This window comes from Pseudorca crassidens, chromosome 15 (assembly GCF_039906515.1).
Source record: "Pseudorca crassidens isolate mPseCra1 chromosome 15, mPseCra1.hap1, whole genome shotgun sequence".
NCBI lineage: Eukaryota > Metazoa > Chordata > Mammalia > Artiodactyla > Delphinidae > Pseudorca > Pseudorca crassidens.
In genome coordinates this window covers 79,191,089-79,206,127 of record NC_090310.1, presented here as the reverse complement: position 1 = coordinate 79,206,127, position 15,039 = coordinate 79,191,089, and the positions used below count along the sequence as shown (strand labels likewise).

Below are 15,039 nucleotides of genomic sequence, written 5' to 3'. Positions count from 1 at the left end.
TTAGTTCCCCGACCAGGGATTGAACCCGGGCCCTTGGCAGTGAGAGCGCGGAGTCCTAACCACTGGACCCCCAGGGAAGGCCCTAAAACAGTGTTCTTCTAAACACTGTAGCTTTGTCCTCGAATTGGTTCTTGTGTCCTCGTCAGTGAAAATGGAGTGTTATGGATTGGGGGTGCCAGATGTGCTCTCCCTTTGTTCCCCCCCCCAAAAAAAATTAGAAGGGATCTCCTGAAAGTCCTCAGAAGTCTTAAGTGTGGTGTCAGGGAGTTCAGTACATTCTCTGATGAAATACAGAGCTGACTGATTGCTCAGACGTGTACAGGTCAGATTGAAACGTGTATCCCCCAGATTTGCAGGTCGATAGTCACGGCAGACAGTTCGCGTGGTCCTTGGGGTCCTTTCCCTGTTCTGAGCAGTTTGCATGGATCAGCTCTCGAGGCCTCGCAGCATGAGGTTGGCGCTGTAATATCCTCATTTGTGCACTGGAGGAAACTGAGGCTCAGAGGGGAGAAGTAACTCCCTCAGGGCACAGCTAGGGAGTCGTGGAGGCTGAACCTGAACCCAGGAGGTCTGGTTCCTGAGAAGGTGCTTGTAACCCCTGCCCCAAATGGACTCGAATGCTGGTTGCCCCGTGCCAGCCGCCGTGCTGGGGGTATGATCACCCGTCTGAATCCTTCACAGCAGGCTTGTGAGATCTGTGTTTCTCCCCATTTTACAGACAGGACACGCCGAGGCTTAGCAAGGTCCAGAAAGTAGCCCAGGCTCCCACTGTGAGTGGTGGAGCGAGGTATTTGAACCCAGATCCTTCTGACCCCAGAGCTTATGGAGGAGATGGGAAATCGGGTATTTATTTATTTTTCCCTCTTGGTCGTTGGCCATTGATTGGCTGTTTTTACAAGTACTAGAGCCGGAGCTGCTCGGAGCTGCCACGGGAAGGATTCTTGAATTGCAGGTGAACGGACGGTGCCTCACTTCCCTCCACAGGCTCTTGCTTCCTGCGGACGGACCAGCTGGACGGGGAGACGGACTGGAAACTTCGGCTTCCCGTGGCCTGCACTCAGAGGCTGCCCACCGCTGCTGTGAGTAACTGTCCCTGCAGAAGCCCCACGGGCGACTGTGTCACCTCAGGGCTCTCAACCTCGGGCCCCTCAGGGGCCAGACGCGGGCCGTCAGGTGTGAGGTGGGGCTCCTGGGGGGTGTGGGGTTCTCGAGAGCCCCGAGTGCTTGCTGGCTTCAGGCCGTGTGGCCTTGTGAACGCAGACCTGGCCTGTTGGGATGGTGCTCTTTTGAGGGAGGCTCTAAGAAACCTTGACCAGATACCTGGCCTAAAAGTAAAACCCAGCGCAGAGCATGTTATTCCTCTGCTCAGAATCTCCACAGGCATCTCGGCTTCCTGAGACTCAATCCTGTGGTCCTCGTCTCTCTGCTAAGCGCCTCGCCTCAGCTTCTGGCTCTCTCCCCTCTGCCCGCCAGCTCCAGCCATACAGGCCTCTCCATCAGGCATGCTTCTGCCCCCCGACATTTGCCCTTGCAGCTTCTCCACCAGGAATGATCAGACTCACTCTTGGTTTTTGTGTACGAGTCCCCTTATTGGAGAGGTGTTTCCTGACCACCCTCTCCTTGCATTCCCACTCCACTCACTTCAAGGCAGAGTCTTCGAGAGCAGGTTTCTGTCGGTGTGTTCACGGCTGTGCGCCCAGTGCATGGAACAGTGTGTCGAACGGTGCATGGAACAGCGTGCAGGCCCTGTCTGAGGGGGGCGGCCACAGTAGTTGGAACCAACAGGCCCTCCGAGCTCTCCGGGGCCTCACACTTCCCCACTGGCTCCCTGTCACTCATGCCTTAAACTGTAGAGTGAGGTAGGGAGGGAGTCAAAGAAGAAGTTTGAACGCAGGCCACCTGGGCTGGATGAGGCCTGGGGAGTAGGTTACAAAATCACAAAATGTAATTTAAATGCCCAGAGACCGACATGCCCTGTGGGTGGTCTGAAAGGATTAAGCAGAGCGCAGAAGCTTTTCCTGGGCTTGTGGCCACATTGATTAATGCCAGTCCTTACTGCGTCCTGTGAGGAAGGGAGAGGGCAGGAGACAGTTCCGTGTCTCAGTGGAGTGAACGTCACAGTAAACGTGCCCGCGGTACTGATGATTTTTCATGGCCAGTAAGATGGGAAATAGCACCATCCTTATTATTATTTGTTTAGACCAAGAATTCTAGTGAGTTTTCAGCTGTGGCCAGGAGCCCTGGGGAATCCTTGAGATGGGGCTAACCAGCGAGGGTCACTCCCGTGATTTGAGGGAGTCTGTTCAGGAGACAGTCCAGAAGAGTCTAGAATCATGAAGGTGCCTGCCGGTTCCACGGCTCTGAGTTCCTTTCTCGATGTGCACTTTGGAAACTTCACCCAGTTTCATAAACATTCGTCTTCTCCAGGCCTGGGTTGGCGTCCAGAGAGAGATAAGGTACCACTGTCTGTACCTTCAGCCTTAGTGGGCTGAAGGGGCCTAGTTGGCTAACAGCGTTTTGACAAACTCATAGATGAAAAGAATTGTATGGAAAGATTTACCTGAGGATACGCGAGTATATTCTATTTAAAAAGAAACTCAGATTGGAGGAACAAGTGAAAAGTGTTGCTCACAGCCTCCTCCCCAGAGCTTACCTCTCTCTCCCAGGGGCTCTTGTGAATTCAGTAGTGATTTTTCCAGGTCCTTTTTAGTGCAGTTTCTTACAAATATACAACTGCACACTTGCTGGTGGAGTGTGGTTTCTCATAAATGGGATTGTGCTGTAATTATGATTCTGAAACGTTTTTCCCTTCACTTTCTGTCTGTGGGCCTTTTTTAGTTATCAGCACATAGATGCCGCATTGCCCACACGTCTGCATACGGGCCTCCTGGATGGTTTGCAGGGAGCTCAGGGCCTGCTGAGGGCGTGGCCAGTAGCCTCTACTCCACTCCAGGCCCTTGTTGCTAAGGGGCACTGTGGCCTGAATTTGCCTGACCACTTGATTTGGTTCCCCCCGCCCCCGTCTTTCTTACTGTGGCAGAATATACATAAAATCGACCATCTTAGCATTTTTGAGCGGACACTTCAGTGGCGTTAAGGACATCCACACTGCTGTGCAGCCATCCCCACCATCCATCTCCAGACTCCCATCATGGGAACCTGCAGCTCTGGACCCGCTAAATACTGCTTCCCCTGGCAACCACCCTTCTGCTTCTTTCTCTATGAGTATGACTACTGTAGGTGCCTCAGATAAGTGGAATCCTATGGTATTTGCCTTTTTGTGACTGGCGTATTTCACTTAGTATGGTATCTTCACAATTCATCCATGCCAGAGCAAGTGTCAGAATTTCTTTCCTTTTATTTTTTTATTAAAAAATTTTTTTTAACATCTTTATGGGAGTATAATTGTTTTACAACAGTGTGTTAGTTTCTGCTGCATAACAAAGTGAATCAGCTATACCTACATCCCCATATCCCCTCCCTCTTGCGTCTCCCTCCTACCCTCCCTAGTGAGTGTTTTGATTGGTATGAACAACTCTTGTAAACCCGAGTGTCGCAGAGGGGGATCTGCACTGTCACTTAGTTTTGGAAATGCTGGGTAAACACAGAGAAACACAGAATCTTCCCTTTAGGGTCTCAGTGTGTCTTGGGATATTACAGGTAGTGACTCCTAAACTGACTTGCTGGAAGGTTTCCCTCTTTTTTTCCACCTGCCCTGTGGTTTTGAGAGCTGTTTGGAAAATACACCTGCTTTGGAAAAAGAGTGGATGCTTCCTGAAATCCCTTTATAATCATACAGTGACTTCGTTTTACCTCCAAAATGTCACCCCCGTTGAACAGGACCTTCTTCAGATTCGATCGTACGTGTATGCAGAGGAGCCAAACATCGACATTCACAACTTTGTGGGGACTTTCACTAGAGTAAGTAAGCCTCGTGTGACGCGGAATCCAGCCTGGCGGGGCGCACGTCTGGGGTGAGGACCTGCTGCGCAGTGCTGACAGGTGTTTGTCAGGGAGTTGCTTTGTGCCAGGTGGGGTGACGTTCCCTTCAGAAGGCCCCACCTTGAAAGCTGACATATTGCTTCTCAGTAAAAGCAACACCACTGGGATTTTCTTCCAGCCTCTGAACAGCTCGAGTCACCTGACTGCTTGGAGCCAGTGTTATTGTAATGAACGTTAACTCTGGTGTCTGAAAGCAGTTACTCTTTCTGTCTGTTTCATGGGAGCCCCTGTCCTCTTTAATTCCTGCAAGTCCTATCTGCCAGGGTTATAATTTTTAAGCCATGTCCCAGCCTTTCAGAATAGAAATTGAATTTGAATTATTTTAGACCTGTGGGGTAATAGGTTTATAGAACCCAAATTGAATTGTTCCTGCTCTTGTTCCGGAGGCCCGAAGACTGACCAGCAAAGGGCTGTTTCTGTTCAATTTGCCTCTACATTTTAGCTCTTACCTTGTAAAATGTTTCTTTCGTGCTAGAAGCCTGCATTTCTTAAATCATGAACCATTGTTTTTCACTGGGGTGGGAACGCCAAGGATAAGCGTTTATGAGTTTGGCCTGCCTCTCCCAGCTGGGCTGTTGGCTTCCAAACGGGGGTCATCCTCTCCTCTCTTCTTGTGAAGAGCAGGCTGGAGACAGCCAGCGGGTCCGGCCCAGACCTTGGTGGGTCAGCGTGTGTCCACTTGTTCTTTTGCAGGAGGACAGCGATGCCCCGATCAGCGAGAGCCTGAGCGTAGAGAACGCGCTCTGGGCGGGCACAGTCACCGCATCAGGTACGGCGCTCTTGTGGAGGAATGTGTTAACAATTTGAAAAGGAAAGAAAATCCTTTTGTGTAATGAGAATAATCATCTGTCAGTTGGGAAAATGAGCTGTCGGTCAAATGGTGTTTTCCACTTGCTCCTGCACCGCCGGGGAATTAAACGGCCATCTAATTGCCCCTCGGACGTTCGGAGACGTCTGGAGGAGAAGCCGCCCTGGCCTGTGGACTCAGCCACAGTGTCCGCTCTGGGAATAGCCCTTAATTGCCTCTTGAGATTGACGTCCTAATCTGTACCAGAAATTGGGTCAGCCTGGGTGTTCGGGCTGGAAGCTGTGTCCGCGAGGGCTGCCCAGCCGGTCCTGCCCTGGTGTGCGCGCCAGGGCCACGGGCCTGATGGAGCCTCAGTGTTTAAAACTCCAAGATGACACAGAAATTCTCTGGACCTCTGGACTCCAAAACAGAGTTTGCAAGATGACCTGTTGAGGTGCAGGAGGAAAAGATTTGAACACTGGTATGAAGCTGAGCAGAAGGGGCTCCAGGGGCTGAGCACAGCCTGCAGCAGCTGGGGTGATAGCAGTGGGGCCACCTGTCTGTCAACCACTTGTCCACCCAAGTCTCTCTGAACTTGTTACTCTTCCTCACCAGCTTTTTTCCACTTTGAAGTCATTTGCTAAGAAGTAATTAGTTATTCTTTTTAATCTTTAATAATTTGACTGAAAAAGAATTTGTTTCAATTTGCATTTCCTAGGTTATCGGGAAGGTTGGCCACCTTTGCATATATCTGTTTTGTTTCTTCCTTTGTCAGTTACTTGTGTGTCCTTCAGTCATTTTTTTGTTATGGTCCTTATCTTTTTCTTAATCATTTGTAAGAGTTTCTCATTTCTGATGCCTAAACCTCATATCCTTTTTCCCCCATCCAATTTATTATCTGTTTTTTTTTTCTTTTTCAAAATTTCTTCTTTTTTCAATTGAGGTAAGTTGATGTACAGTATTATATAAATTTCAGGTGTACCATGTAGTGAGTCACAGTTTTTGAAGGTTATATTTCATTTACAGTAATTATAAAATATTGGCTATATTCCTTGTTGTACAATATATCCTTGTTGCTTATTTATTTTATACATGGTAGTTTGTACCTCTTAATCCTCTACCCCTGTCTTGCCCCTCCCCCTTCCCTCTCCCTTCTCCCCACTGGTAACCACTGGTTCTCTATACCTGTGAGTCTGTCTCTTTTTTGTTATATTCACTAGGTAGTTTTATTTTTTAGATTCCATAAATATGTCATGTGGCTTTTAAAAAATTTTGTGGTGTATTTAATATGGAGGAGTTAAAAGTTACTATTTTCATTTGTCTCTAGTCTGTTAGGTGATAAATGATATTTTGTTATTGTTTTAATTTTTATTTCTTTGTGAGTATGGTTGAACATCTTTTCGCATGTAAGACCTTTCTTAATATTTTGGTCTATCTACTTTCCTTCTAGGTTCTTTTTTTTATTGACTTATAAGAATGCTTCATAGAAGAAAGGGTATCGAATTGTCATCTCTCATCAGTCACAAACATTTTCTCACAGTTTATTGTTTGTCTTTTTTTGTCTGTGGTATGCTTTGTTTGGTTGGTTTTTCCAGATAGAATTTCTCAATGTTGACGTCATCACCATTTTCATAGAAGTGGGATTACTAAGTGAAAGGGTGTATACATTGTACATTTTGATTCGCAGGGCAAACTTCCCTCTTCTGATAATCTTATAAATGTACCTTAACGAGCACCATGTTCCGTTTGACTTTAAAATTGTTGCCCACCTATAGACATTGAATAAATATCTAACATATTGATATCCCTTTTAAAAATAATTTGTAAAGTTTAACAACTTTCTTCATACTTAAGGTTTGTTTGCATTTCTCAAAATATATGTACGGACTGCCAGTTTATGCCCTGTGCCCATTTTTCTGTTGCGGGGTTCGTTTGAGAAAACGGTTTCTAAGAACTCTTTATGAGGACAATAAGGATATTGTCCTTCTGTTTGTTACCTTCATTGCAATGACTATTTCCCAGGTGATCTCATTTGCATTTTGGCACAAAAGTTTAAAATTTTTATATAGGCAGACCTATTGATGTTTTCTCCTTATGGTTTCTGGTTTTTGTGACATGCTGAGAAAAATCTTCCCTGCTCTGCCATTTTAATAGTACACCAGTGTTTGCTTGGAGTGTTTATATGGTTTTATATTAAAATGTTTGCTCCATCTGGGATTCATCTTGGTTTAAGGAGTAAAGTTAGGACAACTAGCTAGCGAAGGGATCTTACCTCAGCTCAAACCCCAGCTCCGGACACTTGTGCCAGGTTGTGTTTGTGGCCCTGTGTAAAGAGACAGTATGACGGGAAACAGAGACGTCACATGATAAAGCATGCACGTTGGGAGGGGGACATCCTGTGTCAAACGCCCATCTCTTCAGGTGGAGCAGAGAGAGGTGTTAAGGGAAATCAGAACAGACTGGGTTTTTTTTTTAAATTAATTAATTAAGTTTTGGCTGCATTGGGTCTTCGTTGCTGCGCGCGGGCTTTCTCTATTTGCGGCGAGCGGGGGCTACTCTTGTTGCAGTGCGTGGGCTCATTGCAGTGGCTTCTCTTGTTGCGGAGCAAGGGCTCTAGGTGCGTGGGCTTCAATAGTTGTGGCACTCGGGCTCAGTAGTTGTGGCTCGCGGGCTCTAGAGCGCAGGCTCAGTAGTTGTGGTGCACGGGCTTAGTTGCTCTATGGCATGTGGGATCTTCCCAGACCAGGGCTTGAACCCGTGTCCCCTGCATTGGCAGGTGGATTCTTAACCACTGCACCACCAGGGAAGCCCCAGAGAGGGTTTAAGCCCTGTGTCATGTTGCACCTGGCAGAGACAGGACTGAAATTCAAGGATGCCTGTGACATACCCGTCTCCTTCCCAGGCAGTAACGTGAACAGTGCACACTTCATTTCTTGCAGTCAGGGTAGTGGTTACTTCTGGGTGGGTGGGGTAGGGGTGACTGACGGTTTGTTTGGTTAGGCACTGGTTTTGATAATATTCGATAAGAAATACATGTTACATGTCTGGTGTTCATTCTGGTAATTTTCTTCTTTCCTTCCTTCCTGCTTTCCTTCTTTCCATGCAGCAGACCTTTATTGAGCACTTATTTATAATAATGCCAAGCTCCATTGCTAGGTCCTAGTGCTGTGGTATACCAGAAGACCCTTGTTTCCACCTTCATGGATTTATAACTTACTCTAAACTTAATATAAATTGCAGAGGAGATGGGAGGAAGTGGGAGTGAGTTCTCTGGATTTCCTCTGAAACCAGTGAGAAGGAAAGTGATTTAGTGAAAACGTGGGGAGTTTGGAAGGTGGAAGGAATGAGTGAAGAGGCTTCTCAGCCTCAATTTCAGAGATTAACAGTAATAAGGCTTATTTATCAGACACTTTTTATTTTCCAAGTGTTTTGCTTCTGTTCTCTTGTTTTGGTCTCACAACATTAAATGAGGACAATTAATGGAATGAAGAATTGAGTCTCAGAGAGGTCAAGCGACTTGCCTAAGATCACACAGCCTTGGAGAGATCATCTCCTGGGAGGAGGAGAATGGAAGGCAAATTGGGATCTTGAAGATGGAAAAAAGATTTCAAACAGTTCATCAGAAATGTACTGTGAAGTTAAAATATGCATTTTTCCACTTGTCTGAATTCTCCTCTTTGTGTTTGGCGATGTGGGAAGGGAGAGAGAGTGGCGGTTCCTGATCCAGTGGCACTGCTTGCCACGCCCTGCAGTGAACGTGTGTTTTCGAGTGAGTCTGAGGAGCTGGGCAGTTACCATTTCCTTAGCTGGCCTCAGTTTCCCCTGCTTCTCACCAAGTAGATGTCTGACTGCGCTCTGCTTCTAATGTAAACTCGGCATTAAATGCAAGCCGTTTCCTCCTGGGGCTCAACTCCAGGAGCAGCCATCAGGAGTAATCTTAATTATATGAGATTTTGCTTCTCTGTTCCCTTTAGAACCTAACTCATGTGTCTTGGTCACTCAGCTGTTATCAGTTGGAAATTTAAAGAATTAAAAAGCTTGCCAGGCAATGCTAAGGGTCCAGCTGCGTTGGCTGGCATCAGTCTGTAGAGGATGCAGTTGCCGTGGTAACCCCACACTGCGCTGCTAAGCTGAGGAGTCACTGGGGCGAAGATAGGGAAGGGGGTGGGGGAGGCCAGGGAGGTGTTGGCAGAGAAGGAGCCTGGGTACTGTGGATCCCAGTTCTTCTCAGACTCTCTGTGGAGGGGGACCAGTTTCTTGTCCCCCTGGCCCCACCCGCAATCTGTAGCAGATGGATCTGTGACCCTGCTGTGTGTGACCAGCATGCAGGTCACGCCACGGGCGTCTGATAATGCCCAGCTGGTCTGTACCCTGTTCCTTGGGGCTTGTCCCGGGATTGCAGGCTCGAACGTCAGAACAGCGTGTAGTTGCTGTCAATGTGTCGAACACTCTCTCTCTGGGGTTCGTGGTTTATCTTGTGGTGGGTGGGGTCAGAGGAGTCACAGTGTAGGTCTGACCCCAGCACCACCCTCTTCTGGAGGGTTCCAAAGGACTTGGGGAAATACCTGACCACAGTAGCCTGGCCGGTGGGAGATCCCACCCAGCAGGTGGGGAGGATTGCCATGGTGGGCAGGAGGCAGAGGGTGAGAGTGAGGGTAAGAGTGGTGAGGGTGAGGGGGGACCGCAGGGGGCACAGCCTAGAAAGAGGGGTCAGAGGTCTGGGGGGTGGAGGGGCATGGGTTGGGAGGTCTTCAGGGGCTACGTGGGGACCGTGATGAGCGGAGAGCAGGGGCCCGGCTAAAGGGAGCGGCCGGGCTCAACATCTGCTGGTGACACAGTGAGGACCGAGCAGTCAGTGGCACCAGGTCTTCTGATTTTCCAGAAGAAGCTGGAAATCCCTATGCTTTATATGAAAGTTTCTGCATTTGAAAGTTGACACCTAATTCAAAACCTCAAGAGCCCTGAGCAGACCAAAGCAGTGCAGCTCTGTGCTGCTGCTGTGCTCCCTCGTGGCGGCTGAGGCCAGGGTTCGCATCTCCTGGAGACAGTTTTGCTTTTGGGCACAGGGGGTGTTGCAGGGAAGGGCATTTCCAGTAGCCTTTGAAGGCGTGGAGATTGCCTGGTGCCAAGTGGAGGATGCTGCCCTTGGGGGCCCCTGATATTAGGACCCTCTCAAACCCTGGATGTTGGGAATTGAGACCGACCCACGTCTGCCCCGGGATGAGTGCCACGGCCATGCAGCTGTCCCTACTCGGCCCAGGCTCGGCTCCCACCGTCCGACCATCTGCTGGGGGGATGGGCCTGCGCTCACGGGAGCTGCCAGCTGCCCAGGAGTGGGCAGGCGCCCTCCCCGGCCCGCCATCTGCTGAGTGCCTCTCTGGAAGGGAATTGCACTGTGCAGAACGCTGTGTGCATCAAGTCGTGGGGGACCTCAGTGTCTCCCGCCAGGAGACACAGCCCCAGCGCTTCGTCTGGGGTTGGGCTCTTTTACCAACTTTGTTTAAACCTCTTTGGTGTTCCAAGAGTGAGGGGCCAGCAGAGAGAAGGTTAGGGCTTTTCTTTATCCAGCAGAGAGACCAGAGTTTTTGTATTCCTGGGGTCTTTCCTGAGAGCTTGGCAGGGCTGCCCCTTCTCATGTTTCAAGTCTCAGCTCAGATGTCCTCAACTCAGAGACAGCATCCCTGGCCGCCCAGCACATGCTGGCAGCCTCCCCGGTGCCCTCCTGTCTGTCCTCTGCTCGTTTCATCGTGGTACCCACCTCTCTCCGTGGTTACCGGTGTCCTGCTTTCCTTCTTGACTGTCCGTCTTCCCCTCTGTGTGGAGTGTTTTCCAGGCACACACTGGAAAGGGGAGACAAATGTACATTTTTGATAGATATTTCCAATTTTCCTTCCAAAATAGGCTATTCCAATTGACACCTCAGCCAACAGCATACATGACAGAGTCCATTCCCCCACCTCTTGGCTAACACGGAATGTTCTCAATCTTTTGAATTTTTATTAATAGGATGGGAGTAAAAATGATTTATTTGGCATTTCTTTGGTTTTTCACTAGATGAAGCATCTTTTCTAATGTTAATTGGTCATTTGTGTTTCTTCTATAAATTGTTTACAAGAATTGATATCTTTTATTTTTAATTATGCTGGGGGGAATGGAAAAGAGCGGGTGGGGAAGTTCTCAGGAAAGAATTGTCATCTGGACAGACATCCCCCAAATGTTCTAGTTACACACCGAATCCGAAAGGAATCAGACTCCCTGGGAAGAACGTGCTCTAATAAGAGGGGTGTGTTCATAAGTTTCCATAATTGTTTATGAAGTTCTAGGCACCTCTGGAAGTCTCTACCACCGTTCCTGCTATCGGAGGCTGCCGGACCCCACAAGCCAGCGCTGACCAGTGGAACTTTTAGCAGTAGGGGGAATGTCCTGTATCTTCACTGCCCTGTATGGCCGCCACTGGCCTTATATGGCTGTTGAACCTGAAATGTGGCTAGTGAAAAGGGGGGACTGTATTTTATTTCATTTTAATTGTATGTACATGTGAATGGCCACATGTGGCTAGGGGCTTTCCTGCCCTCAGCGCGGACATAGGTCTCGGTTGGCCCCGATGTAAACTTTGCAGCATCTCACAGTGTGTGGATACTGGTTTGAGAAAATCTCCTCCTCAAGCGGGTAGGACTCTTCTGTCTATAAGCCTGCCTGTCTGTACTCACATGTCTTTGGGTCGTTTTTCTCACCTTAGGTACTATTGTGGGTGTTGTTCTTTACACGGGCAGAGAACTCCGGAGTGTCATGAATACCTCAAATCCTCGAAGTAAGGTGCGTACAGAGTCACAGGATGTGTTTCCTTGCCAGAACTTTCTGACCTGATGTAGTTTGATGATTGGCGTTGGTGGGGTGAGAAGCTAGATTTAAAAACAGGAACCCCTGACAGTGTGACTTCATTTACACAGACTATCTTTTCACGTCCGTGTATGTGCAGAGGTACATGTGTATATATAGATACATACGCACAGTACATGAATATGTGTTCGTATGTACAGGCAACCTTTGGAGAGGTGATGGTTCTATTCCAGACCGCCATGTAAAGTGCGTATCACAACAAAGCAAGTTAAATGAATTTTTCGGTTTCCCAGTACGTTTAAAAGTTATGTTTACACTATCCTGTAGTCTGTTAAGTGTGCAGTAAAAGCATTATGTCAAAGAACCCAATGTACATACCTTATTTAAAAATACTTTATTGCTAAAAAATACTAACTTATCCTCTGGCAACACAGGGTTGCCACACACCTTCAATTTGTAAAAAACCTCAGTATCTGCTAAGCTCACGGCAGTTAAACAAGGACTGCTTGTAAATGAATACATAACGTTTTAAAAGCTTTTAAAATGAACTGATGAGTCCTTACTGTTTGCCACGTCTTGTGCGGCATCCTTCACTGCACCTCATTTAATCCTTACACCAGCCTGTGAGCACAGGTGCTTTGCAGCCTCATCTTATAGAGGAGAAATGGCCTGAGAAGGACCACGCTCTGGCCAAGCTGTGTAGACCTGGCTTCACACCCACGCTGAGCTGCTGCGGCAGGGCAAGCGGAGTCAGCTCTGCAGTCTGCCTGATGGCCCTGTTACTGCTCCCTTCCCACCGGCACCCTCCCTCCCAGCTCCACCCCTCCCCCAGTTTCTTCGAGTCAGGATATTGCAGAGCGGTCTTCTTTGTCAATGCTGTGAACAGATGCGAATCATTTCACCCTGCCATTACAACCCCCATGACGACCTTCGTTATTACAACTATAAATGTCACCTATTTGATGTTTTAGCTGTATCCGGGGCCATGTTTCTGCGAAGTGATGGGTTTCATGTGCTGGTTCCATTTTTAAAGAATATACATTAAAATAAGTATGTAGTCATTAAAATACTAACGTTCACGAATGCAGCACCTAAAAATCAGGGGCCACCAGTGGTGTGTGCCCTGAATTTCCAGGCCATAGGGAATTAGTGCGTGGTGCGCTGCGCAGAGTCGTAGGACTGAGTCATCTTACAGGTTGCCGTGTAGGATGGTAGAGGCCACGCAGTGCACAGCATCGCTGAAGGCAGCAGTAACCCACTTATGTGATTCCAAGGCTAAATCTAAATTCATTAAGAAAAAATCGAAATCGGATTCATTGAAGTCCCTTGGATGTCTGTCAGCCTGTGGAGCCCAGCGTTCTCACCCAAAGATGTGGGGATCCATGGAGCCCACGGTCTTGCCCGAGGTAGAGGTGTTCACGGGGGAAGGACCCGTTCTCCGGGCGGGCTGTGGGTTGCACCAGCGAATCACAAGCTTCGCCCTGTGCGCTGTCCCACAGATTGGCCTGTTTGACCTGGAAGTGAACTGTCTAACAAAGATCCTCTTCGGAGCTTTGGTGGTGGTGTCTCTGGTCATGGTCGCCCTCCAGCACTTCGCCGGACGTTGGTACCTACAGATCATCCGCTTCCTCCTTTTGTTTTCCAACATCATTCCCATCAGGTAAGCAGAGAACAAGCTTGTGTTTAAGTGCTGCGACCTTTGCTTCTCTCTCTTCATCCAAAGGTCATGGTTTTGCGGTTTTGAGAAGGAGCTGGGCCCTTTTGTAGAGTGATGACCAAGGACAGGCAGGGTCAGGAGTGTAGGCGGCGCTCTGGCCGGAGCACTGGATGGGCACATTCCTCCCTGAACCATCCTTTCTGGAATTACTCTCTGCTCAAAAGATCTGGCCTTGCCCAGTCTCAGTGTACACTGGACATGCCATTTAGGTTTCATCTTATTTACCAGCCCCAGGAGGTTGGTGGTGACTGGTGGGAGTGCTGTGTTGGGAAGGATTCTGAGCCTGAGACAGGACTCACGGGGCTTGATTAGCAGTGGAAGCTTGGTGGCACATGCCAGACAATTGTTTGCCTAGCTCATTTGAAGGCTGAATAAATGGTTAAAAAAAAAAATATATATATATATATATACACATATACATATATATATAATAAAGTAATAGATGGTCATAGTAGAAAAAAAATTCACAGTAGCCAAAGAATAAAATAAAAATCATCTCTAATCTCACAACTAAGTGAAAATTGCTGTTAATGTTTTGGGATATATGTTTTCTAGACGGCTTTCTATTTTAGAAAAAGGAGAATTTGCTCTACATAAGAATCCACTCCCACCCACCCCTTTTTTTCCTAACAAAAGTATGTGCTGCAGATAACTTTTCACATCAAATATACTTGCACACCGTCATTTATTAGAACTGCTGTAGTATGTATTTTATGCCTGATAATTTATTTAGACCCGTATTGTTGGATGCTTGTTTCTACTTTTTCCCCATAATAAATGATCAGTAAATAATTATAAAACAAGCCATATCTCTTTCCCTCAGACTTCTAGTGCTTATAATCTCTCTCTTACACTTGATCTATTGCCCTGTATTTTGTCCTGCCCTTTTGTGTATTTACATCATCCCAGCTAGACTTTGTCTTTTTCCGAAGGCAGAGATTGTGGTTTTGGTGCAACAACGTGACTAGAAGAAGGAGATTGAACCCCAGGCTAGTGTGCTCTGGATGATGGTTTCAAAGAATAAATAAGTCTAATTTACTGCTAACAAAAGAGTGTTTGTGCTGTAATGTTGTGTATAATTGTAGTCTTTAGAGTTCTGTCTACAACAACTGAAAATCGGTGCATTGAATCTGCATACGGGCCAGGGCTAGCCAGTGAAATAGTTAGCAATTTAATCAGTTTATAGGATTATGAATGAATTTGAAGATTTCTTTTTATTGTTTGCAATGAAATATTTAAAAATGAGTATAACGGGCTTCCCTGATGGCGCAGTGGCTGGGAGTCCGCCTGCCGATGCAGGGGACGCGGGTTCGTGCCCCGGTCCGGGAGGATCCCACATGCCGTGGAGCGGTTGGGCCCGTGAGCCGTGGCCGCTGGGCCTGCGCGTCTGGAGCCTGTGCTCCGCAGCGGGAGAGGCCACAGCAGTAAGAGGCCTGCGTACTGCAAAAAAAAACAAAAAAAAACCCAAAACAAACAAAAAAAAATGAGTATAACACAGGGACTTCCCTGGTGGCGCAGTGGTTAAGAATCCGCCTGCCAATGCAGGGGACACAGGTTCGAGCCCTAGTCCGGGAAGATTCCACATACCATGGAGCAACTAAGCCCGTGCGCCATAACTACTGAGCCTGTGCTCTAGAGCCCGCGAGCCACAACTACCGAAGCCCACGTGCCTAGAGCCCGTGCTCTGCAACAA

General features: G+C 47.8%; 1 protein-coding gene across 5 annotated transcripts in view; it reads left to right on the top strand.

Moving 5' to 3' along the window:
- ATP9A (ATPase phospholipid transporting 9A (putative)) overlaps nucleotides 1-15,039 on the top strand; it is a 133,310-nt gene that overhangs the window by 51,884 nt on the left and 66,387 nt on the right. For all 5 annotated transcript variants that reach the window (XM_067708464.1, XM_067708463.1, XM_067708467.1 and 2 more), the window contains 5 exons: nucleotides 985-1,079; nucleotides 3,841-3,921; nucleotides 4,696-4,771; nucleotides 11,529-11,605; nucleotides 13,129-13,289. In XM_067708464.1, coding sequence (XP_067564565.1) covers nucleotides 985-1,079; nucleotides 3,841-3,921; nucleotides 4,696-4,771; nucleotides 11,529-11,605; nucleotides 13,129-13,289 — 490 coding nt within the window. The remainder of the gene's footprint in view (nucleotides 1-984; nucleotides 1,080-3,840; nucleotides 3,922-4,695; nucleotides 4,772-11,528; nucleotides 11,606-13,128; nucleotides 13,290-15,039) is intronic.